The 26308-nt window shown below is 45.8% G+C and overlaps 1 protein-coding gene and 1 long non-coding RNA gene across 2 annotated transcripts; one reads left to right on the top strand and one right to left on the bottom strand.

The window, feature by feature from the left end:
• The first annotated feature begins 5879 nt into the window (after positions 1-5879).
• On the top strand, positions 5880-17308 carry LOC115315489. Its single transcript, XM_040209764.3, has 10 exons — positions 5880-6807; positions 8011-8187; positions 10962-11115; positions 11243-11335; positions 12478-12853; positions 13522-13900; positions 13984-14145; positions 14228-14414; positions 15429-15671; positions 17133-17308. The coding sequence occupies exons 1-10, from the start codon at positions 6379-6381 to the stop codon at positions 17306-17308; spliced, it is 2376 nt and encodes a 791-aa protein (XP_040065698.3). The 5' UTR covers positions 5880-6378.
• A 912-nt stretch (positions 17309-18220) lies between these two features.
• On the bottom strand, positions 18221-24810 carry LOC120839493. Its single transcript, XR_006078222.1, has 4 exons — positions 24625-24810; positions 23487-23646; positions 22963-23169; positions 18221-18603 (listed from the first exon to the last, which is right to left on the bottom strand). It is a non-coding gene; the product is annotated as an uncharacterized LOC120839493 (long non-coding RNA).
• Between the last annotated feature and the right edge of the window lie 1498 nt (positions 24811-26308).

Below are 26308 nucleotides of genomic sequence, written 5' to 3'. Positions count from 1 at the left end.
ATCCACATGTGAATAATAAAATGAGCGACGCAAACTTTGAGCGACAACCCTTGCTCAAGCTTAACAAGATCTAGAGCTTTTATAAGATCTAGAACCCCCTCCGCTTCCCCCCCCCCCCCCCCCACACACACACACACTCACACTGGCGAACTCCCAAATCATTAAACGTCTTCAAACGAATTCTATGCTTGTGTCCGCATTGTGAAGGTGCCACGACCACGAAGAGGGAGCCAGTTTTTCTTCTTCAATACTTGTGCAAATGTGAAATATAGGTTGGAAGTAGTTCATTGTTGAGCGCTAAAGATGTAACTGTTCCCACCATAAAGTAATCGGTAAAGTAACGATTACTTCTTTAAGTAATGTCCAATTACTTTTGCCGTCGAGTAATCAAGTAATCTAATCGAATACTTTTTAGCCAAGAGTAATAGTAATTGTAATCAATTACTTTTTTTAGTAACGTGTACAAGACTGCCTGTGGATCACTCAGTCGTTTAAACCTTGATTTAAAATGCATGGTTGACACTTTGGGCTTCACACAGCATGTTCTCACACCTACGCGTGGCTCGAACATACTCGATTTATTATTTTGTAATTATCCTGGCATTGTTAAACGAGTTGACGTCATTCCTGGTATTAGTGATCATGACGCTATTGTGGCCACGCTTAGTTTTCAATCTCCCCGTAAAAAAATGAATGCAAATCGAAACATATTTCTGTACGCAAGGGGTGATTATGAGGGTATCAGTTCTGAACTTCGCGAGAGCTTCCTTTCTTTCGAATGTATTGCCGAACAAATGCATGTTGAGGACGTGTGGATGCTTTTTAAACAGAGAGTTATTAGCCTCACAGAGAAATACATTCCGAGTATTGACGTACGTAAGTTAAAGAAAAGAGAAAAACCATGGATCAATGGTGGTCTTTTAAGAATTATTAAAAAACGCAAGCGTGCGTACGCAAGATATAAAAAGAAAAGTTCGGCCTCAAACCTCCAGATATTAAAGGAATTGACTACGACGTACAAAGAGACCGCAAAAAAATCTAAACAGGATTATCTTCAACGTCTTGAAGACACGATGAAAACTAACAATAAGCAGCTCTGGAAGTTTATGAAGCTCTGTGGTAATGATCAGATGGGAATACCTGATATAATGGTACATGGCGAACTACTCACTGACGCAGGGCAGAAAGCTTGCGTTTTTAACAATTATTTTAAATCAGTCTTTCTGCCTCCAGCAGATACAACACTAGAAATGTGTTCAAGTAATTACGATGTGGTGCCACCCGTAGAAATCAGTATGGAAGGTGTATTTAATCATTTAAAACTTGTAGATGAAACCAAAGCGATGGGCCCTGATAAAATTTCCCCTCGGGTTCTAAAGAGTTGTGCAGACGCAATAGCGCCTTACCTTTTCATAATATTTAACAAGTCATTACTTAACGGAGCTTTGCCAGGGGACTGGAAATTAGCTAATGTAACTCCTATACATAAGAAAGGTCCCAAAAATGATGTCGCGAATTACAGGCCGATCTCCTTAACGTCGGTTTGCTGCAAGTTGTTTGAGCACATTTTATATTCCCAGATAATCCAACATCTCACGTTTCAGAACTTTTTTATTGATTATCAACATGGATTTAGAAAGGGTTATTCTTGTACTACACAACTCACTGAATTTTATCATGATCTTGTTACTACCGTTGATAGGGGTGAGCAAATTGATTGTGTGTTTCTCGATTTTAGAAAAGCGTTTGATACAGTATCGCAGTCCCTCTTAATCCAAAAATTGGAATTTTTGAATCTAGATACTTCGGTACATAATTGGATACATGCATATTTGTGTTCGCGTCGGCAATGTACGGTTCTAGATGGTGAAACATCAGATTTTGTTGAAGTTACCTCTGGCGTGCCACAGGGGTCGGTACTTGGACCTTTGCTGTTCTTAATATTTATAAATGATATTCACGTTGGCGTGACCTCTCAGCTAAGATTGTTTGCTGACGATTGTGTTGTATATAGATGTATAAAAAACGATGAGGATTCCAGACAACTGCAGGTTGATTTGGATCAAATTGAACTCTGGTGCAGTCTATCAAAATTGCAGTTGAACGTCAGCAAATGTGTACATGTCACCTTCACCCGCAATAAAAATAAACTTCACACTCGGTAATATTTAAATAATGAACCACTAAAAAATGACGGTAAAGTAAAGTACCTGGGGGTGACCTCATTAGCAGACTGCAAGTGGAATGCGCAAATTGACGATGTCGTCATGAGGGCGGGACGGGCACTCGGTTTTGTCCAGCGTAATCTAAAAAGGTCTACACAAAAAATAAAAGAACTTGCATACCTTACCTACGTTCGACCTCTTACAGATTATGGTTGCACTGTGTGGGACCCTGCTCAGCAAAATCACATAGACGCTTTAGAGAGGATCCAGAATCGTGCGGCACGCTTCGTCCTGGGGCTGTACGACCGCTTTTCGAGCGTCACGGACATGAAGAATACATTAGGCTGGGATTTGCTGACATTCAGGCGGAAAAATTTGCGCTTAAAATTTCTATATAGCATTTATAATAAACAGACTGGTATTAATGGTTGTCATTACCTTCTACCCCCTTACTATGTTTCCCGACGTAAAGATCATATCCACAAAAATACGCGAATATTCCACCAGGACGGAACTGTGCGAAAATTCTTTCTTTGTTAGGACAATTAGGGATTGGAACAATTTAAGTGTTGAAACAGTTTGTGCCGCAAATGCAGAGATGTTTTTTTCTATGTTGTTCGCCCCCTGCAATAGTGCCTCAACGGCGCTGCAGGAGCTACCTGAATAAAATAAAGAATAAAGAAGAAAAATTCGTTACACGCGACGTCATATGCGACGTCCCCCGTGAGATTACGTGTGACGTTCCATGTGACATGTGACACGTCATACGTGACGTCAAATGTGACGAGATTATGAGAAAAGTCCCACAATGCAACGCGCGGTTACGCCCACGCCGACGCCGATGCCGCTCAACCTAGAAACGGACGCCTGAGAGCTGCGCTCTAAAAAGTAAAAAAGCATGAAAATAAAAAACGCAGCCAATGGAACATGCACAGGCCTGCACTCGAATAGGATTTAGTCAGCAAAATGAATGATGAATCCTAAGACTCAAGGCCCCAAATGTGTCGCCACGACGTCCAAATGCGATGTTCTGGCTTTTTCTTTTAATTTATTAAGTAAAATATGTCAAAAGAGCTTAGTTTAAGAAAAAAAAGAAAGGAGATCATGCGTGATATATCTGAAAGAAAATCACTATGTGTGTTGTCGTTATTACCTATGTAGAACAACCGTCAGAACCGTGTACGAAAATTAAGCAGCTAAAGAGTAGCATTTCTTCTTACCCCTCTTCCGAATTTTTGTGGAGAATGTAGAATATGTTAAAGAGTGTGTTTCTTCGCTACGGAAATAGGGCTCTAATATATGTTTTTGAGGCAGCACAAAACACTCACCCCGGCAAGCCTGTTAGATTTCAAATGAAACCATCCAGCAATGAATGTCACGTTCAATATTGGTTATTTCGCATGAACACCGTGTGACCCGTGCTATTGTTGAAAAAATGAAAGACGTTTACAACTTTCTGTAACGCTGATTTAGAGCGCAGCTCTTGAGTAGGAGGAGAGGAAGGTACTGAGAGGGAGGTATGGCCCTCCTCCTCATCCGTACCCTTTTCTCTTCCCCTCCTCCTTCTTTAAAGGGATTGTCCCGTTAAATTTTGTATTCGAGAAAACAATTGAACTTCATTGCTATTGCCTCGAGACCCATCGTACAGTACGTGCAATATCTGAATTTCATATGCCCCTCTGCATGAGTAACTGAATTTATACTTCTCCAATCGCACTCTAGCGTACACGCTGCTTTCGGTGGCAACGTGGGAGCTCTGACGTCACACAACACAAAGCGAGCATTTCTGTCTCATCGTTTACCTGTGAGTTAACGGCTCAGCGTACTTCGTTTTTGTTGTTGTGCTCGACTTGTTTCGTGGTTGGTGAGATTTTTGTTGCGCGGTTGGGTGCTACAACCACTGGGCAGCGCATGCGACCCAAGACATGACGTTCCACACTTTTCCGCGAGACGTGCAGTGACGAGCAAAATGGATCGTCGCCGTGCGTAGGGACTGTGTTCCCGTCAAGATCGATATCCCGCTTATGCAGCAATCATCTCACAGAAGAGAGCTATGAGCTGAGCTCTAAGCGGACAGAAGGCTCGTAAGCTGAGGTGTGATGCTGTGCCAACGATATTAAACTACGTCTCCTCTCCTTGCCCAAATCAGATCAATCAATTTGATAATGCATGCGAAACCGCAACCAACAGCTAGGCCACCTGGAAACGGTACCAGAAGTTGTATTTAGCACGCGTGCAGCCAAATTCTGTTCGTCTCGCATGTGAAAATAGAGCGTGGTTACGCTCGTCCAAGCTCGTCCAAGTCAAGTGACGACATGCGTTTGAACGATTCGCCGTCTGCCTTCGACACGCGGACATCGCCTCTGAGGGAAGGACCTGCAGCCTCATCACTGATCCAATGGATCTGCCGAAATGTGTACCCAGATGCCGCTTCGTGTACCTATAGTTGCCGCTTCAGAGGCGAAATCTCCATCCTTTGCTTTGCAAGTGCTCTATAGTTCGATCGGTGGCCGTCGCAGTTGTGTTTGCGCGAAACGGCACTCGTTTGCTCGAAGCTTATAGCTGTTTTCGAGTAATATCCTTCTAAAATGCGTGACTTTTTTTGCACACTCTTGGGAACTGCATTAAAAGAATGGTATTTCAGTAGCGTACAGCCTAGGAGACTATATAATTCGATACAAAATACAAGACATCCTTTGACCAACGCTTGATATCCCACTATCCGACAAACCTTTGCGTTTTGTGACGTCACGCAGCCGCTACGGATCTCAGCCATTGACACTGGCGAAATTTAGGGTGCAGTTTCGTACATACGATCATCAAAGGTTTATTTAGTAACGGGAGATCATATATCAAAATAAAAATGACTCTTGCCTACATGAAGGCTTCCTCGACGTAACGAGCGCAAAAACTTAAGTACTTCCGGTTTCGACGTCGCGCGACGTTTCGGCGCGGTGCCGGAACGTCTGTGCGGTGCATTATGGGAAACGTTTCATAATGCACCGCGGTTACGTTCCGGTACGGTGACGTTTCGGCACCATGCCGAACCGTCCGCGCGGTGCATTATGGGACATTTCTCATAATGCACTGCGCGGTTACGACGACGGCGACGCCGACGCCACTCAAGCTGGAAATGGGCACCTAAGAGCTGCGCTCTAAAAACAATTTCAAGTTTGTTTCCATTTCTTTTTTTTTTTTTTACTTTTATCTAGAACGCTGACATCGTTCATGCATATTTGAATGATGAGAAGGTGTTATCTGGGGCACCATGTTGTGCAGTAAAGCTATGCGTTCTTTAGCGCAGTTTTGACAAAACCTTAAAATAGCATCATTGTCACATTTCTGCCAACTGTGACACGTGGTGCGCGTATGCTTGAATTCACCATAGGAAATTTACTGGCAGCTCGAACTTTTCGTTTTGTTTTGTTGTTAACCATTTTTCTGAGATTTTTTCTTGCATTTTACAATACAACGTATCGAGGCTTTAGTGGTACATTTTTATAGCATAGCGCTTCGGAATTTAAAAGAAAACAAGCATTTGTCCGCTGCCAAAAATGTCTCAACGAAGACTATCCTACAATTTGCGTGAAACTCGCAAAAAGATGCCTAAATCGCTGCTGTCGCTAAGCTGACCCTCGTCAGAGTGCGGTAGCATTTATCCCTGATCTTGTGTTGGTTTAAGAGCCGTCAGATACGCCTCTTAAAGGGCAACTCCGCTTCATTTTTGATATTGAGAAAACTATGTAGCCCTCTTCAGCATCATATAGGAAGACCACATGCCAAGTTTCGCGATGTAATTCCGTCTAAATATTTATTAATCTGGCCAGCAAACTTTCAAACGAGCCAAGTCGCCGAAATCTGCTAACTCTAGCGCGCGACGTGAAGAGCAATCAACAGCGCTGTCAATACCACGGATCTGGCGCAGCCAACAGTGAGCACCTACGTCAGAGGCATGCGTATGTCAGTTCTATGTTTTGGTTGTTTTTACTTCTCCGGGCGAAATTGAACGAAGACGTCGTGAGTGGAAGTGGCTCCTCCCGGCGTTGCGTGTTGGCTCTGTCCACATGATCACCGTAAAACGCATGCGCCAAGTTGGGAGCAGACGCACTCGTTTCCTCGTTTCGCCTCTGCTGCAGTAGGAGCAGTAGGAGGACGGCGTTTTGTGGTTTTGTTACGGTTCGAGCGCGGGCAGCATCCCCGAAGCCTAGCTGCGATGCCTCGCAGAAGGGCCATAGGCTCACGATGTTGTGTTGCTGCCTGCTTGAACTATCAGTCGACCAGCCCGGGAGTTGTTTTTCACAAGTTCCCTCGCGACAGTGCGCGTCTCATTGTTTGGACAGACATCGTGCGCCGTTGGAACTCCGAGAAGCCGTGGTCGCCAAATAGCAGGACATTGATCTGTTCTGACCACTTTTTGCCCGAATGCTACCAGCGAGATCTGCGCTTGTTCTGCGACGCTGGGTTTTCAACCAAGTACGCGCGTCTGGATCAAAACGCCGTGCCGTCGATCCTCGATCCTGGATCCTCGCCTTCCGTAACAGCCGACGGACTGACGCCGGACGCCGTGTCGTCGTACCTCGTTCCTCGATCCTCGCCTCCCCAAACAGCAGACGAATCATGCGTGAAGCGTCGTCGGACCGGGGTACGTATATTCCTCGCTCACGTCGCGCTGGCCGATGCTTTTGTCTCTGTTCGTGCGGGCGAGCACGTGCGATCGCAAGCCTGTTGAGGCGACATTCACGAGCACGTCGCACGTGAACGCACGCGAACGTTTTGTGCTATATATCAGTAGAAGTGAGTGCGCGTGTCCGCGCGCGGGCTGGCGTGCTCTTGCAAACGCTCAAACGGCTGTACGAACTTTACCCAGGACTGAACCGAACCTGAAATTGGGAACCGTAACTCTGAACACCGCCGTTATGTACTATAATATTAATATATTTCAATAATCTATGCTGTTACCAGTAGAAAGTACATTTAAGAGCAAACAAGTTGTTTTCAAAACCAGTAATCTGAACAATATATCCGATCATTATTGCAAGTTAGACTAGAAAACTGTTCGTTTGTTTGGCGACCAAGATATTCTAATATAGGCATCCAATTGGTATTTATGTTGACACTTGTTGCACATCGTCATTTTAGCACATGGCAATTCTTTCCACCTCCACTCTCTCCTCTTCCTCCCCACTAACATTCTGGCTGACTCCCAGACGGCCTGCCGGCACTTCCTTCTCACCACCTTGCATCTATCCACTGTGTCCCTACTCGACTCCTTCCTATACTCCACCTCCCACACTTTCCCGTTAGTCTGGGTGCCTGGGCTGTGTGTTTGGGCACGCAGCCGTCCCTGAACACACAGCTGTCCCTGGTAATGAGTGTGCTTGTGTACTCGCCCGAGAACTCTCACACCGGGAATATGGGGAAGATATGGGGTTGCCACCATCCGACCAACTGAACAACATTATTCTCCTCAGCCTTCTCTTACTCGCCGACAGGGCGTTCTATGACATCAACTCTTTTCCCACACTTCTCCACATGGTCTGGTAATGCCAGGACATTCCCTCTGTCTCGCCTCTTCCCAACCCCTCCCCCACCTCCTGGGAGGAGCGGCAGACCGATGACGCGGCCACTGGCCAGCAATAGCAGGTGGACCGTGCCAAATTGGTGGCCGCCATTTTTGAGGCCCCGGACTTTGGGCTTCACCTGGGGGTGCTGGAACCCATCCCTACGATAATGTTTATTCATTCATTATTTTATAACTTTCGCGCGGCCCTTACACTTAAACTAGGCTATAGGGTGTGTTATGAACAAATCAAAGACAATAAATATTGACCGATTGGTTTCACAGAGCGGTGACCACTGTAGCAGCAGCAGCAGCACAGTGTCGAAGAGCAGTAGCTTGCCAGTGGTCACTACATGGGATGACGACTCCAAAGCACCAACATATGAGTCATCGCTGGATGCACCAGTGGCTCGAGAAGAACCTGTTGGTCAGAACCAAGCCAGAACAGCGTGCCTTAGCCAAGTACGTATTTTTGTTTTCATTGGTACAAATTAGCCATATCTTATGCATGAGCATGGAGATAACATTGTTATGAGTAACGAAACATGTTTACTAATACTGAACGTGCAGGTCCTTGGCCCGCAACCAAAAAGTGAATCATCAACAGCGTCTTGCATTGTTTGATATAAGGTGGTGTCAAAAAACAAAATTTCACTTCCTTCGATTGCACTTCGGAGTGCAGGGGGCGGGGGGGGGGGGGGGGGGGGCCGCGGGCTGCATCCACCATTTGCCCTATTCGTTACGTGGAGGCGCTTGTTTATGAGCGAAGTTTTGCGGTGTTGGTGAATCCCACAAAACCTAATCAGCATCTCTACCGACGGCAGAGCTCAAGAAGCACCATCGAAGACGCTCTTAGGCCTCACATACCTTTGTTCACTACGCTTTTCTGTCCATCAAGGTGGCCCCGCAACACCGACTGGGGCCATTTTGGCCACTAGTGAGCCAATTCCTCAAGTAACAGATCCTCTAAGCTCCGAATAAATATCAATATGTATGAAAATTGAGTACCAGCCGACGCTCCTTTGCATTGCCGACTTCTTTGACTGGCGCAGCCAAACACAACGCAAAAAAAAAAAAAAAAAAAAAAATTGCGCAAGTTGGAAAACATTGTTTCCGCCCGCAGGAAAGCAAAGGGCTAAGGCCCACAAACTAAGAATTCTACCGTGGGTTTGAGCAGAAGGTATATCATGTGAAACCAGCCTATATGTACACAAACGCAACTCTGTTATGTCTCGGCGTGGTGGTGGCGCGTCGGGCGCACTTCCGGTATGGGCTGTGGGCCGAAGACCCCATGCGAGACGTGTATTCCTGCATTGAAAGGAACCACACAAAGCCTGCCTTCTAGTCAAAATGCCGCAACTGAGGATGTACCAAAAAAGTCGAGAGGGGTTTGAAGGTCAGTTTTCACGTGCTCGGTTTGTCCCAGAACATGGATATGTGTCGTGAAAAGGGAAAACCAGACGCCGTCGGACCATGATTGCTTGAACGGGAAGCGCTTTGGGTTGAAATCACGGATACTTGTAGTCATCAGCTTTATTTGTTTTGTTCCAACATAACGCCGGAGAACCGTCAAGTTGTGCGGACCACCACTACGCGAAGTTTTGCGGTGTAACGAGCCTCGCTAATTTCGCTGATTCCGCTCAAGTAGTCGGAGATTGCCAGGGCAACAATTCGAACGCGAAAAAGGGCAGGGGAACTCACACCGACGCTTGAAACGTTTGAAAGAGCAGACGACAGTTCGAACGATCAGGCAGCCGTTTGAACTTGAAGACGCACTGAACATGGTCCGCACAACTTGACGGTTTTCTGGCGTTCATGTTGGAACAAAGCAAATAAATCTGATGACCACAAGCATCCGCAAATTCAACCCAAAGTGCCTACCGCCCAAGCAATCGTTGTCCGACGGCGTCTGCTTTTCCCTTTTCACAGCACATATCCAGATTCTCGGGCGAACCGAGCACGTGAAAACTGACCTTCAAACCTTTCTCAACACTTTTGGTACAGTCCCAGTCACGGCGTTTTGACGAGAAGGCATGTTTGTGTCTAGTTTCTTTCAAAATAATGCAGGAATGCACGTCTGGCATGGGGACTTCTGCCCACGGCCCCAGACCGGACGTTTGCCTGACGCGCCACCACCGCGCCGTGACGTCGCAGAGTTGAGTTCGTGTATACACAAACTCATTTCTGTTACGTCACGGCGCGGTTGTGGCGCGTCGGAAGCACTTCCAGTCCGGGGCTGTGGGCGGAAGTGCCCATCTGAGACGTGTATTCCTGCGTTGTTTTGAAAGCAACCAGACAAAAACCTGCCTTCTTGTCAAAATGCTGCGACTGGGGCTGTACCAAAAGGGTCGAGAAAGGTTTGAAGGTCAGTTGCTTGGGCGGGAAGCATTTTGGGTTGAATTCACGGATACTTCTGGCCATCAGATTTATTTGTTTTGTTCCAAAATGAATGCCGGAAAACCGTCAAGTTGTACGGACCACCTGCGAACTGCGTTCAGTGCGTCTTCAAGTTTAAACGGTCGCCTGATCGTTCGAACTGTCGTCTGCTCTTTCAAACGTTTCTGTTTGTCGTCTGCCCTTTTAGAGGACACCGGCCCGTAGACCAAACGTGGGCCCGGCACTTGCGATAAGAAGTAAGTGCAGGCCTCAAAAGACTTAAGTTTGAAGGTTGGTAAGCAGGCTCGATGTAAACAGTAGATACGAGGAGATGTTGATCATTGTTACCAGTGGCCATCACCGACTTGTTAGGCCTGATTCACTTGGTTAGATTCTGCTTGCGATTTTCAGTATTGACGTCGACCATCTCAGCTACGGTTCACGCTTTTGCAGTCCGAGCGACGTCGCTATTGAAAATTGCGAGTGAAATCTCATCATGTGAATCAGGCTCTAGCTATTCTGCGGCGTCCACGCGGAATGAATCGCCGCATGTCAGATTATTCACGCGAAGTTTTGCGGTGTAACAAGCCTCATTAATTTCGCTGACGCCGCTCAAGTAGTCGGACATCGTTAGGAGGACGTAGAATCAACAATTCCAACGCGAAAAAGAGCCCGGGAACTTACACCGACGACGACAACATCGCATTTCAATGGTTTGTTTATGGGCGACGGTGAGCTTCTTGCCCACACCCCCATCGCGCATACGCGGCGCCGGTGGCGTCCACTAGGGGCGCTTCGGTTTGTTTGTAAACATGAGTTGGTGTATACCGGTTGTAGTAACTATCGCACTGCTTTTACAGAGCGGGGACCAGGCTTCCGCTTCTGGGCCAGGGTGCAACAGCAGCACCGCCGCTTTATGCGACACCGTGCCAGCAACTACTGCAATTGATGGCCATTTTGAACCGCACTTGGAGCCGCCCATCTGCCACATCTGTATGTGTGTGGTAACGAGAGGTATGTAGTGACTTGGTTCACCTTATCGTGTAATGACAGAATAGCTTTATCAGTCTCTCTCTCTCTCTCTCTTTGTGCAATGTTATTCGAGTCTATATCTGAAATGTAATGTTTTTTGGTGTGCCAGGTACACCGACACTGTCTGTGGACAAAGCTGTGCAAGCCTTCGAGGAGCTTTGTCAGACCTCGACTGAAAATCCGGCACTGCCAACATCTTCCGGTGAGTAGCTGTGGTGGCTTAAGAATATAGTGCTATCTATGTAATACAATTGTGACGAGAGTTTTAATAGTATACATAACATAGATGCATTATGTCCGTGTTTCCCCGAGTTTATTTTTGTCAAATTTGGAAAGTGTTATTTGGACTTCATTATTCTATGAAAACAAATTTTAATAGTGTGAAATATTTACAATGAGCTCATCTATGCATTTCAAAACAAGCAAGTGTGCTTGTATTTACTACAAGCTTGCTGTAATAAATACAAGTGCACATGTTTGTATATGCATGAAAGTAAATGTCGCCTCGCTGTTGCAGGTGCCACAGAAATGTGCCGTGAAAGCGCAGGTTGAACAACATAGTAGTATAGCAACTTCAGCTTCACGCACCCCCATTCAAGTCACTTTACCCGCACCCACTGATGGAACTATGCTGTCCATGGTGACTATGGTCTGAACTTGAGACTGGAACAACCGCTAGCACCGTTAGACGTACAGCCTTATTTCTGCCGTGACCTAGAAATACATTGCCTTGTTCTCTGCAAAACCAGACACCCACCGTCTTTCTCAGGACCGACGACCCTTCGCACTGATCCAACCTGATCTTTATTGCACGCTTTTTTCTTTTCCCCGGTCGGTGTGACCTTCAAAATCCTATTTTTTTCGGATGAATTCGAATTGGCAAAAGTTTTACAGGCAAATGGTTTTTGGATTTCATCGGCTTTATTTGAAAACACAGAACCACCGTTATATCATAACCATGGTGTTGAACCGCCGATTTTGTGTTTTGTTGTGGTTTGGTCTTGGTTCCAGCATGCCTGCTAGATATTAGTTTGGTTACTGCCGCTACCAAGCATGAACTGGTTCCAACCAGTTCATAACACTACCTTTGACTGTGGCCATTCATGCATTTCCCTCATCTTTCGTTGAGCCTGGGCTATTTGCAGTTGCATGGCAGAAAGGTGGGGACCTAATGTTTTTATTGCGTCAAAATAAACTTGGAAGGGTGAGAGTGACGGATATATATTTTTGCTCATCAATTGTAAAAACTGCACTGCATCACAAGTCATGTCATGCACACTGTTACTGTGCATGTTAAGCAGTTTTGACACCATAATGTTTGCTCTGGCATTCAATCTTTTCCAGGCATGGTTGGCCAAAGCCCTTTGGGGAGCGAGCCAGCTGTTCCCGGAAGTCCCCAACAAGCCCAAGAGAATTCTGCAGACGTTGAGCAAGAATTGCGCCAGTGGTGCTCTACGCCTACAGAGGACAAGACGCCAAGCCCCTTGTCGTTGGAGCGGGATGCCACTCCCGAACCCTCAGAACCTGGGGCATCGCCTTCGGACACCAGTTACACGGAGGCCGCCTTCCTGGACTCCGATGAAGATATCTGCCCTGAGCCAGATCTGTTGGACGAGAGTTACAGGCCGGATAACTCTTTCAACTCCGATGATGAACCGGATTCCGACACCAGCATCTGGTCCAACGACTCTGTGCACTCGGACGGTGCAACAGATGTCGAGTATGTGTCCACTGTAATTTTTAAGAAACCAGAACTCCATTTTATGAATAGGATTAAGCTAGGTCTACCAATCTGGAAAACTTGTAATTATCTGGGGCTTTTCTTCACCTGCAAAAGTTAGACAAATATAAGGGAAACAGTCAAAAAGTTGGCTATATCAGGAGAAATGACAAATGGAAGTGGCACGGCAGTAATAACGAAGCTTTACAGTCGCACATCGGCACAGCTGCACCCAATAATGTTCCCTGAAACATCATTAGATAGTGCAAGCCATTACCTAATTAAATGAATAATTAATTAATTTATTATACTACCAGTTCCTAAATGAAACTTTAGTATGGTGGTTACATGGGTGTTTCTTATCATACATACAGTTTATGGTGCAGTGGAGGAGCCTTAGAAGTACATCTTATAAAAAGCACGACGATCACACTTGGTTATTCGGACCAGGTTGAAATAACGGCCAGGAAATTTAATAGAGATAGTCTGGGAGAACCTGGCAAGGTCAATGAATATGAAAGGAGGAGCTTGTTAGATATCCCGGTTTTGTGCAAAGAACTGTGAGAGATGATGGCAGAATAGAAAAAAATTAGAAGCGTTAAAAAAGAACTGTTTTTGAAATTTCCACACTATAATCTTTTGGTTTATTATTTTTCTTTTTTTAACAGTGAAGGAGGGTGCAGCACGTCTTCAGCAGCAGTGGACCCGGTAAAGGAGAGGAAGTACCTGGTGACTGCATCACAGCTGCTGCTGCTGTTTTCGGTTTGCATCAAATGCCTGGCTCCGACACGGACGAAGCTGACACATCGAGGGACCCTTGTGCACGCCGTCATCACGTGTGCACGAGGGCACAAGACTGTGTGGGAGAACCAGCCCAGAATCAACAGCAAGGCACTCCTCAACATCCTGCTGCCTGCTGCCATCACCTACTCTGGAGCCAGCCCAACGCGCGTTCTTCGCCTCCTGGGATCTATAGGCGTGCAAGTCTTGAAGAAGACTCAGTTCTTCCGGGTGCAGAGCTCTTTGGTCTTTCCTGCTGCTACAAAGGTGAGCAGAAGTGACTACAAGATTGTCCGTTCATTAAACATGTTCACTGATTGAGCCTGACACTGAGTTTTCTTGTTTCAAAGACCTGGGAAGCTGAACAGGAGTCTCTCCTGACAGCCACGAAAGACAAGCTCCACCTTGCAGGCGATGGGCGTGCTGACTCGCCTGGTTACTCTGCCAAGTATGGGACGTATACACTGCTTGACACCCGCATCAACAAGATCATGCACTACGAGGTTCTTCAGGTAAGAAGTGGCTAAATATAAGATGACCTCAATGCATCACATGGATCAGGTATGCATTTTACGGCACCTTTTTCTACCCTAGTCGACAGAAGTCAAGTCGAGCAACCACATGGAGACGGAGGGCCTGAAACGTTCTCTGGACTTCCTCCTGAGCATGGGGCTGTCTGTGTATGTTCTTGTGACCGACCGGCACTTTGGGGTGAATGCCCTGATGAGAGACAGGTACCCCGACACGAAGCACCGGTTCGACGCATGGCATGTCGCAAAAGGTAATAGTATTGATAACTCCAATACCCCTGTACATGGGCCGTTTTAACAATCATTGAGTCAAGGATCATGGACATCTCACTGAGCTCAACTAAGTTGCCTGGTGCTACGCGGTACATGGGCCTAATGACCCGAGTTCTGATGCACGTCACGTGACCCACATGATAGAAAAAAAGGTATTGAGGATAATTGTGTGTAACATGTTTCACAAAACACACACAAAAAAAAGTTTAACTTGACATATACTGTAAACAACTTAAATTTCACGAATCGCCCATTTTGAGATCCCACCATGTCGCAAAAATGAAAACCCACAAATTATTCCAAAAATTCAGCTTTGACCTAAATCTTAAAATATTGAGCCTGCAAAAAATAAGTCGTTCAGAGTGATAGATTTTAGTTTATTTTGAGAACAAAGAAAACGAAAATTGGAATATTTCACAGAAATTTAAAGCAAGAGTGACAACGAAAGTCTTACTGCCACCGACATCACAATGGCCGCACTTCCTTGACGTTTCGCAATAGTTTTAGTGGTAGCTCTGACTTCGTATCATACCTCTTCTGATAATATTTGCTGCTATGATAATTTTTAGATACCTTCTTCTGCAATAGTAAATGCTTCGCTAGCACTGGCTATCAGTGGTGAATGCTGCCATCTTTAGCTCTGTTGGGGTGAACCCCCATCAGTTAACTGAGGTAGGCGAGCTCAGTTGAATTCAATGATCGTTAGCGGCTTGATGGTAGATGGCACTGCTGTGTAACACCGCCCGATCACGATTGAGTTAATGATCGCTGGCGCAATGAACTATAGTGCAACATGCTTTGTTGTCAAGATACATGTGGCATTATTCAAACGTCATATGGTATACTAAAGTTGACGATGTTGTCCATGCTGCACCAGTATCTAGATGCAATTTTACTATAGCTTCATATATTTAGTGTATCTAATATCAAAACTTGTTTTCCAAACTAGACTGGTGCTGAGCTAATAATCATGGAGGCTTTCTAATTTATAGGCATTGGGAGCAAGATGGCCTCTGCAGGCAAGACAAAGAAGAACAGCATCTTGAATGCATGGGTGAAGACTGTACGTGGACACGTCTACTGGTGTGCACAGACCAGCAGTGACAATGGCGCGCTGGTGCTCGCAAAATGGGTGTCCGTAATGCGACACGTGAGCAACGTCCATCAGCACCCCAGCCCCCTGTACCCTGCGTGCACCCATGGCCCAATCGAAGAGCGCTGGTGGCTTCAGGAAGGTAAAAAAAATTCATTCTTTAAACATTCATAACATTCTTTTCACTCCAGTTGTCGGCGAAGCTTTCATAACAAGGACAGACTTCCTTTGGCTGCTCTGGCCAGTCTACAATCAAATAGCACAAGGAGGAATCGGAGATGAATGCAAGTGTTTCCAGATGGGGGATCAGCATACCAGATTGTGTTTCGGATAACTCGTATGCTCCCCCCCCCCCCCTTTTCCGCTCTGCATTTCACACCTGCGGAATTCAAAAGGAGGGTCAGGATATCCCCCCCCCCTTCTAGACCTGCCGATGGGAGGACTCCATCTCATATCCAGCTCATAGTACTGAGCGGACATTTCAATTACATCAAGAGGCTTAAACTGCATGTTTTTAGCCTTATATTTCAAGAAAAACACTCCACTTTTGAGGTCATGAAAAGACACAGAATGAGGAAGTGAAGACCGACTTGTAACATGCAAAAGACGCATAAAAAGGAAAATTGCAGATTATATGAAAATTATTTATGCAGAATTACTGAGCAGAGATCTAGCTTCTGCAGAGATGGATAAAAAATAAAATGGCAGTTGCATCACGTATACAACACAAAAAAGTGATTTGTGGACAGGCTGCAATGGGCACTGGCTTTGCTGTTTAACCTTTTGGGTGCCACCAGGAGTATACTCGGCTGCGCTCTGGCTTACCTGCTCAGTCATTATCGATATAAACTCAGCACTTACAAGGGTCAGGGTGTCTAGAGACCGGCAAAACCGGGAATTGTCAGGGGAAATTTAATTACCAGGAAAAATCGGGGGACTGTCAGGGATATTGCCAAAGAGCGAGCCGAGTCAGGGAAAATGTGCCGGAAACGCTATCGAGTGCCCTGAGCAAAGACTTGAAAACCTGTGGGCAGAAAAATAGGTAATAAATTCTGCTTGGAGCGGAGCCCGCGGGCCCTGCTCAATTGATGTAGAGTGTAATACCCGATGCAAAGGGAACCGCCGACAAATCCAGTAAAAGCCTTGGATTGGATTGAGGGCGCGACACTAGACTAGATCCAGTTAGAGCTACTAGATTTATTATTATTAACAAATGGGAAAGCTGCAGACCCCAATACAATCCAAGCCAAAAGTATACGAAAGTGTGCATCTGGCGGCTATGCCATGCTGCCATTCGTAATTATTAACATGTCTGGTTCAGCGTCATGTTTTTATTGTGTTTCTGGAAGTGGCTTCTTCACTGACTATGTCAGGGGGCAAGAAAGTGCTCATTTAATCCGGACAGGACGAACCCAAATATTTCGGAATATGCAAGTTGGGTTCAGCCCGTGCGAAAGTATTGTTACAGTTCTGAATGCTCAATGCCTTGTGTTGTAATGATCTGATATATTTAACCACCTCTACAATGGTCAGGGACCGTTGTAGAGTTGCAATAACCTGCTAGACACCCTGAGGGTTATTTCGGTACTTTCTCTTATCGCAGGGACCGAGCCATACGTGGCTCTCGAAAAGATCGTCATGTCCAAGCAACTGCTCAAGGACATTCCAAGGGTGTCTGGAGACGGGCAGACCTATCGCCTAGAGTCGTTCCACAGCATGCTGCTCCGGTTTACTCCGAAATCCAGTCATTTCAGTTTTGAGGGCATGGTGGCACGGTAAGCAGGCATCCTGATATATGCTAGTGATATTTGTTTATTTATGAGCCTTTTCTGAAATTTCTACTGTGCACCACTCACGCAGAAAATTCTGGGGATGCACTTATGTACACTAGCAGATGAGCGAGTGCACATACTGTTTTTAGGAGCGAGGCCCTACGTCAATTTGTACAATCTTTATCTCCCTCGTCTTTAACCAGCTTCTCATAGTTACCGTAAGTCGAAGGGAAGCCATTTTTCATACATACTTGTGTCCGCACAATGGTGGCAAATTGCAGCGCATCTTGAACTGTAAACAACTTAATTTTCGCGAAGGCCTAATTTTTGTGAATCGCCTACAATTTGCGAAAAATATGTCCCGCAAACAATTTTGGTAGAATGTAAGCACATAAGAATCTACATTGAGATCCCATTGTGTCGCAAAACTTAGAACCTGCGAATTATTACAAAGCTTGAGCTTCGACCAAAATCAAGAAATATTGAGACCGCGAAAAATAAGTCGTTTACAGTAAATGAGAAGTGTCGACTTAATTTTGATCACAATAATAGTGAGTCAATCAATGAGAATAGGATGGGTTGCTAGTGTGTGAAACGATGCAGGGCCATATTCCCGAGGATGGTCTGCTAGCATACGACAGGTTGCCTGCCAGTGTGGATACGGTTACTAGCATGTGTTGTGCAGTATGAAAATTTCTGAAAAGTTCTAATATGAAATATGCTTGGGGCATGTTTACAGTCTTTCCTCCCCTTATATGCGGCCCTCACAGGACTGCCGTCGCGGTGCTCCACTACAATGAGAACAGCAACCGTGCGCAGGCCACAACGAAGGACGAAAAAAAGCGAAGTTGTCTGAAGTTTCCCAAGTCACGGAAAGGCGAATGGGTCCTCAGCCCCATCATGGAGACTGCGTCGTACGGTAAATACAGACACTTTTATTCAGACATTGGCTGCAGCTTGACTATCACACTTTCTTACTCAGACTACGTCCAGAGGCTCCTCAATTCCTGCCTGGAGTTGGCCAAGGCTTCCCGGACCTACCAGCAGGCTGTGGCTGCGAACGGGCCGCGTCCTCGTCGACCACCTCTGTGCAGCGTTGCACAAAGGCCAGACAAGGAAGCAGCGGTGTTGGCCCACAGGACCCGGTTCGATCAAGCATAGTGGAAGCCCGTGTATGTGGTCGATGGGAATTCTTTTCTTATCCTGGCCACCACACAGCACGGGAGCCTGACGCGGCGAAACCTGCCCAGTCGTCCCCAAATCCACCAGACGAACTGGCTGTATGCCGTGTACCTGTACCGTCTGAGAAAGTAACAGAAGAATTGGTAAGAGTCTTAGAAAGACTTCATCTGATACACTTTTACTGTGAACTTGGGGACCCTTTTGCCGCATCTCTATAGGAAAAGGCTTTTCGAAACCTGGAAAGCCCATGATATCTAGACATTTCTAGAAATTTCATGCGTGAAAACCTTTGCCGCTGCTTCTGGTGTGCTTTTATAGAGAAGAAATTCACTACTGCCTGTATGGGTGTTTCCTCGTTCTTGAGTGATTGACTGGACAGACAATTTTAAAATTCAATTAAATCTTTTAACTCGTTCATTCGCCTGTGGACTGCAAGTTGCAGACTGATGATGAGAAGTCCCTCGACCTGAGGAACTCTCAGGTTGTGCGGGACCTGACCTGTAAGCCATGGTCCAAGGCAGTAATGTTTGGATGTCCCTCTCACCTCAATGTTGTTATTAGGAAGTCGCAGACAATCTCTGCTGTCACTTGACTACAGAAAGCAACCCCAGGCTACTTACTGAACTAGTTTGTTGCAAAACGGTAATGGTGAGAGAAGTTTGTAGAATAGTTCCACAGTGTCTGTTCCAAGCTGTTTCCATGCGCTTATTGGAAAAAGGACTGGTTGTAGAGGTGATCCTTCTTTCGCTGCTTACTTGTCGGTTGTCTGACATGCGTGACAGTATTTGGACAAGTATTGGCTTCGCTATCCATTCTGGGCCACCACAGAAGCATTCACATAGTTGTATTTCGGTTCACACCATTCGTCTGAGTGAAGCAGAAGGAACCAGCAGTTTTGCGTATAGCAGTAAGCCATATACAGAGGAAAGTTCTTTTCGTATCTTGTAGTGGGAGACAGTGCTGATTCCCATAGGTATTTGAGACCCCAACCCATGTTGACACACTATCACCCGAGGTAAATCGGGGTCTTGTTCTTTCTCTTTCTGTACCTCTTCTTGGTCAATTCAGCAGAGACTGCACACAGGGCAAGTGAATTTTCTTTTTTCGACGTATGGCTTCGTGCAATCTGAGGAATTAAATGCAGGAAGACGAGAAAGCTCGACTGCCACAACATTCTCATTGCCCTTTTGGTGATCTTGAGGAGACGCATGGCCACCCGGCAATTGTTATCGGTTGTCGACCGTTTCCCTAAATACAGAGTAGTGTAACCATCTGCCACAACATTCTCATTGCCCTTTTGGTGATCTTGAGGAGACGCATGGCCACCCGGCAATTGTTATCGGTTGTCGACCGTTTCCCTAAATACAGAGTAGTGTAACCAGAGCCTGGTGGTCCATCCTGAGCATGAAATGGTGACCGAAGAGGAAAACATGATGCTTCTCGCAGGCCCAGAGGCACGCCTATTCCTCTAACTCTGCAGAGCGGTTGCACTGGGCGCTGGAAAGCAATCGCGATGTGAACAGGATAGTGTGAATTCCATCTGGATGTTTTGCTGTAGCACTGTGCCTAATCCATAATCCAATGAATCTTTTCTGACGATTGTAGAATTCTAACTGGAGAATTAAAAAAAAACTGACAAGTAAATTTCTCTTCAACCTGTGACGATAGCAGGCAGTGTCACGTCGAAAACTAAATGGAACAGTTTCGAATCGTGTTTTGACTGATGCAAATGCCACCTCTTGTGCTTTTTGCCATTATAAGGGGACATCTTTCCGCAGATGCACATGCAAGGGCCTCACGATGGTTGCAAAGTTAGGTATGAATTTGAAACGGTATGTAAGCAGGTCAAGCAAAGACCGGTTATGATGTCATGTCTCTGAGTAGAAGCTTGCATGGTGGCTTGAACATTATCATGGCATGGCTTAATTCCCTGAGGTGTCAACTTATGTCCAAGAAATTGAAGTTGCTGCACTGAAAAATGCATTTGTTTTTGTTTGGTTTCCAACCTGCGTCCTGTAGGCGGGGTAAGCCTTGTCTTAGGCGGGCATCATGCTCTTCAGTTGTGCAACTGAAGTTGAGCACATCATCCTGGATAGATTGACAATGGTGCCTGTTGTGTCCCAAAGAATACAGTTCTTTATATTTTGAAAAGCCGGAGCAGTGGAAGCCAGCCCAAAACATACTGTGAACAGGAAGAGACTTTCATGAGTCACGAACGCAATGAGGTCCCCGCTCTCCTCTATCAGGTTCAGCTAGTGGTACGCTGACGAGAGGTCCCACTGGTTGAAGATGTGGGTGCCAGAAAGCTGGTGAAGGAGCTCGTTTGGACACAGAAGAGGACGTGAATTGAGAACAACAGAGGTGTTTGATTTGCGGAAGTGGTCTGTGATGCATTATTGCGCTCGATCACCCAGGAGTGCTCCAACTTTGCCGGCTCTACAGGAACTTTGTCATGCACTGCAAAAGTTATCCTTCATAGATTCTGTTGCACCAGACTGATGGACACTTCGTCTTCACCTTGTGAACATACCCAATGGCGTGGCCCATACCTGAGAACAGCTGGAGGAAACCTTTGACGGCCTCTGGAAGGTCGTTTGCCGAAATGATAGTCACCTGTCATCCGCAGGAGATGAAAAGTCCAGTTGAATTTCCAACCCTTGTAAAGCATTTATAGTCCCATTAGGGCTGTCTTGTTCGGACGACGTGGAATGTGCAATCGCCATTACTTTGCGCCAACTGTACTGGTGAGCTGGCTTTTTCCAAAATGTTTGGAATAGCAATGTTTTCTTACGGAGTAGCCAATGAATGCAGTACTTGTAGGTTGCAACTTACAAGAATGGAAGCATCTTCTGTAGACGCTTTCCAGAAGGATTGAAACCGAGGGTCTTGTGTCTACTAGGAGTTTGATAAAAAGGAACGCAAGTATCCTGCATGTGGTACAGTTTGCTAATATCCGAGTTGCTATATTTCAGTTTGTTCTATGCTTGGTACTTGTGATCCTGTCAAAACTGTTTGCTTGCAAACAAAGGCAAAATGTCCAATCTTTCATTTTCTGCATGCTTGATTCCTTGCAGGACGTTTAGGGTAGTCTGCCATGTGGCACATTGAACCAGATCTGCAGTAAATGCTGGACGACCTTTGATTGGGTGTTTTGCCCCTAACTATTGGTTTCTTTTGGGCTTGAATCTTTGCCACTTGAAAACTGAGTCCCGCATCTTTGGTAAAAACTTTGGCCTCCTTCATCGCCCGCTGAACTTTTTAGGTGATGGCAAGAGCTGATTCGAGTGGTAGCTCAAGCTCTAGTAGTGGGCGGTTTCATACTTCGGCATGAATTGTCTTATTGACAAGTTGATTGCAGATTATTTCATCTGTTATTGTCCCAAACCAGCAGTTTGTCGCAAGGCCCCGGAGAACGTGACACACTCTTGTACTGTTTTGGCCGGTCATCCACGTGTGCAACGAAAAGTAAATCTTTCCAATGTTTTACTGTCAAGAATTTTTGTAACTCTCTTGCCACTGCATCATAGGCTCTGGAAATGGGCGATGCAGGTCTGCGCGATTCGGAGGTAGCTCCTGCAGTACTTGCACTTAGATGAGTGGTAGCAGTGGACAAGGCAGAATCTTCCGGCAGTTTGCAGTAGATCCGCTGACTCTCAACTTCAAGTGAGCTAAATAGAATGGCAGTTCTGCCATTATCTATTGTCGACCCATTGGAAGGGATCGTGTACTGGCGTACCATTCCTCCATGAAATCGCAGGCTCGCCTGGGTATGGTAGGAAAGACGGGTGAATCAACCTTTATAATCGAGTTGAAGCTGTCGATTGTGACAATTGTTATGTATAGGGACTGTCTATGCAAGTTTAACAGAAGGCAAGCTGTTCCCATTCAGAGCTCAGTTCGTTCATTCTTATTCATTGTCTTCTTCGGCTCAACCTACACGTAGACACAACAATTTAGGTAATTCAATATTCCCCACTCCCCCAAAACAAACACCTGGCTATGTGCCTTCTTCGATCCAAGGTACCATGAGCACAACTAACGTTTGCAATATTCGCGACTCCAGCTTAGTCTAGGGGGTGTGCTGGTCAGGCAAAATGGCGGACAAAAGGACGTCGTTTTCATCGTTCAGCACGCGGACCACCATAAATATCTTGCATTGCAGCATAACATCTGTGTTACATAAGAAAGCAAAACGATTTTTCGACAGTAGAAACCTTCTAATCAATGCATGGGAATGACATGGCAGAAGCATAAAAATAATCACTGGAAACAGTGTTTGTTTCTACGCTGCCTACAAGAACCAAGCTGTGATAGCAGAAGACAGAATCAAAATGACCTCCTCTCTGGAGCTTCTCAGCGGTGCCGCTACGCAGCGTCGATAGATTTTGTTGGAGTCGCCAATACACTAAGCGGGATTTACAGACTGTCTTACAGTGTAGTGCATTTATATTTGATATGCTATAAAAGTTCTGGTCTTACTTGTTCCGATCCCGAGCTGCTGGCTCCAAATATGTTGGGCGAAAAAATTTCAGCTGGTCGTACGCTATGTTCAGCAGTCGCACATCCAGACATACGAGCAGAAAAAGTTCATTTTCTGTGACACACCTTCCCAAGTTTTTTTGTGTGATTTTTGGCATGTCCCTGCAGCATTGCCCGACCTCCTGGGGGCAATTTCCACATGTGCATCTGAAAGAGGATACATTTCAGTTGAAAAATTATCTTCTATGCTTATGTGAAAAGGGAGCTTGAGGCAGATGTGAGAGTGGCGTGCCAACGTTTCACTAGGAGACCTGCCTTGTTCAGGAGACCTAACCCTGAAGAAGGTAGGTTTCCTAATGAAGTATCAGCACGCCGTTCTGAGGTCCACCTGAGAGGTTAGGTCTTCACATTCTTCCTGCCAGCCTGGACTCCCTTGGTGCTATGTTTGTACTTTCTATAGTTCTGGTCACCCCAGAAAATGCAAGTTGCACAAATAGTTCTTATCTGCATAATGTAGTTCGTACTGGACTTGGGACTCCTGGCTTTCCTGTTGCTGGCTATCACGTCGTTCCCTTGCTGGCAATGGGGGATCAAAGTTGTACGGATCAGGTACATATATAGCTCCTTGCTGCAGGCCTCCCAAGTCTGCTCCAAGCGGCAGGCTGTCGTCGTCGGACATAGATACTGAAAATAAAGCATTTGGATCAATGAAACATTTGATTATGTATGATCAGTTACATTTATTTTTCTCTGACGGTTGCATTAGCTCTGGCAAAGTGTTGTAAACAAGAATGTTTAGTAGGAGTTATTTTAATCGAGTAGTGTAAATTACACATGTGTATTACTTTGTTGTGCTGGTTTTGTGGGAATTGTGTGTATGTGATTGTTCTTACCAAGCTATGGTATCAATAAAAATGAAACAATAATTGCACCCTCTTTTTTGGTCCTTGACATTTGCATAGGTGGCTACATGTGATTACTTATGCTCATGCCACTAATTTGCTGTTACCCTCTAACAAAGAACAAAACAAAACAAAAAAAAACGTGCGTGCAAATATTAGCTACACTCTGAAAACAAACAAATGTGCACTGAAGCTTAATTATCGCAGCATTGATCATTTTCGCGGACACTTTTGCTATTGACAACAAACGTGTAGTCTGTCGTACAGCTCTATAAAGGTGCACAATTGGGCTACTAAATTTGGAAATATGTGCGGTCAAACCAGTCAAACGCACACCGCCTTGGCCGCACTACGCGCCGGGCGTTTCCGTGTGTACGAGTAAATGTCTAGCGCCTGTAGAAACAAGCGGCGAGAAAACTTCGCCATTTTCGGGAAAAGATGCGCAAATTTGGGGGTTTACGTGCCAACCCAACGAGGGGTACCTAGCACGTCCCAACGGAGGTCTGATTATTAATTTGGACCACTTCGCAATCTTTTGACGGGCAACCGATATCTCGGTTACACGGCGCCTTCTCGGTAATAAGCAAGCGTAAAATTACGAGCATCTCGGTCGGGATTCTAACCCGCCAACTGGGGATACGCAAGCTGACCTATGTTCCGGGACAACATTTTGTGGCATATCGGAAAAATTAGAGCGCGAGTACACAGCTTTCGCCAGCGCTGAAAACCCTTCCTGACGAAATGTCTGGTGATGCCAAACCTTCGACGGCACATAAACGATAACTGAAAGAAGAGTTAGGGCACGGGCGAGCTGGTGACCGAAGACACGGAAAGACGATTATGTGGCACGTCACCTCGCACAGCAAAGCTTCGTGGGATGTGTGACGGTTGTAACTAAGCTCTAATGTATCAACTTCGTGAGGACAAACGAATGCACCACACTGTTGATTTTACTACAGTTCTTTTGTTCCAGCGGGCATTGGCCGTGGCACGCTCGTACGTAGTACATATACATGTATTGTTTACTCTATTTCAGCTTCTGAAATGCCTACGAAACATACGCTTGAGAAAACTTGCCTTTTCTGTAAAGAAGCGCTAGCTTCGTCCCCGGTGGTGAAGACGTCGTTGGATGCTGTAGAGAGCTAGGTTGGCGAAAAGTGCGGAGCAGACGACACTGGCGCTTGCTCCCCGCTCGCCCGCCCGTCCGCGATCGTGGAGAGATTCACGTGACGGCTCGAACCACGTGGTTCGTCATAACGTGCACATGCCTCTGACGACACGAGACCAATGTTGCCTGTCTCATTCAAAGTTTCGGTTTCGGTTGCTGCTAATGTTGAAAATACGATTACACAAAAAATATTTCACATTTCGCGAATCCAAAGACGTCAAGTTGTTCATCAGTGCTTTGGGAAGTGGAATCACAAGTAATCCCAATTTTTCTGGAATTGAGCGGAGTTGCCTTCACACGCGGCCGACAAAAGGGCCGTCTCACGTTGAGGGATATTACGGTGAAAACGGGCGTAGAACACTGTGCACGCATCACCGCCATTCACTGAGAAGAAACTCGAGCGAACGAACGCAACCAAAGAACACGGCGGGAATCACGGCGCGACGAAACCCATCCAGACCTGTCCAAACGAGTCCGGACGAATCGAGTCCAAATTACGACCATCCAAAAAAAAGATGGCTGCAAGTAGCAGGGAACCAAAACATTTAAATGCGTGTGCATCTGAAAGGCTTGGTTTCACAGTAAGCGTTTTACTTGGTATGGTTCACGCGATCTCTAGAAATAAAAAGTCTATTGTAGCCTGGAGAAAGTAGCTAACTATTTTTCAATACGCTATGAACAAAGTCGTTTATTATTAGGTTTAAAAAGCTCTTTGGTAGTCTCGAAGGGTAACCTTGCAGTAACTACCTGATCAACGGTCGGCACAACTAAGTCGTGATTTTCTCTTATTTAATAGGCAGCATTTTACTAATTAAGTTTAGGTCTTTGGTACATGTGGTCTTTCTGCACAGCATACGAATGCGATCGCGAATGCCATAGTAAAAACCAGGGCTCGTTTTCTGGAAGCTGGTTAACTCTCACCGAGGCACCAAGTTAACCGCATTTCCCTACCAGGGTGAATTTTAGATCACGTAACTAGCAGAGCAGGAACGGCGGGGAAACATGGCGGTGCCCTCCTAGCGAGTGTCGCTCGCTCCAGAAGTGATGTGTCGTAGCCGCTGCACTACCAGGCACGTTTGTAAGCAATGAATGGTGCAGGAGGCTTTTTTCTTTTCCTTAGATCAGTTGAATCGCAAAGTGTGAGCAATGATCTCGCCCCTTTTTTATATCGTCTTTCGATTCTTACCACTCTTCAGCCTAAAAAAATCCGGCAATTGTCGAAATTGCAACGGAATTGGAATCCTACTGGACTACCTTGACTCGAAGGGCCAGACAT

The sequence above is a fragment of the Ixodes scapularis genome, unplaced genomic scaffold (assembly GCF_016920785.2).
Source record: "Ixodes scapularis isolate PalLabHiFi unplaced genomic scaffold, ASM1692078v2 PGA_scaffold4__175_contigs__length_147842914, whole genome shotgun sequence".
Taxonomy (NCBI): domain Eukaryota; kingdom Metazoa; phylum Arthropoda; class Arachnida; order Ixodida; family Ixodidae; genus Ixodes; species Ixodes scapularis.
The sequence above is the reverse complement of the archived record's forward strand: the minus strand, read 5'-3'. Positions and strand labels throughout refer to the sequence as shown.

What these genes read in the sequence shown, in the direction of transcription:
- LOC115315489 (XM_040209764.3), top strand. Translation starts at nt 6,379, where the DNA reads ATGCCTCGCAGAAGGGCCATAGGCTCACGATGTTGTGTTGCTGCCTGC. An exon ending in GAACAGCGTGCCTTAGCCAA is followed by an intron (nt 8,188 to 10,961) that starts GTACGTATTTTT and finishes CTGCTTTTACAG; the next exon opens with AGCGGGGACCAGGCTTCCGC. An exon ending in TGCACTACGAGGTTCTTCAG is followed by an intron (nt 14,146 to 14,227) that starts GTAAGAAGTGGC and finishes TTTCTACCCTAG; the next exon opens with TCGACAGAAGTCAAGTCGAG.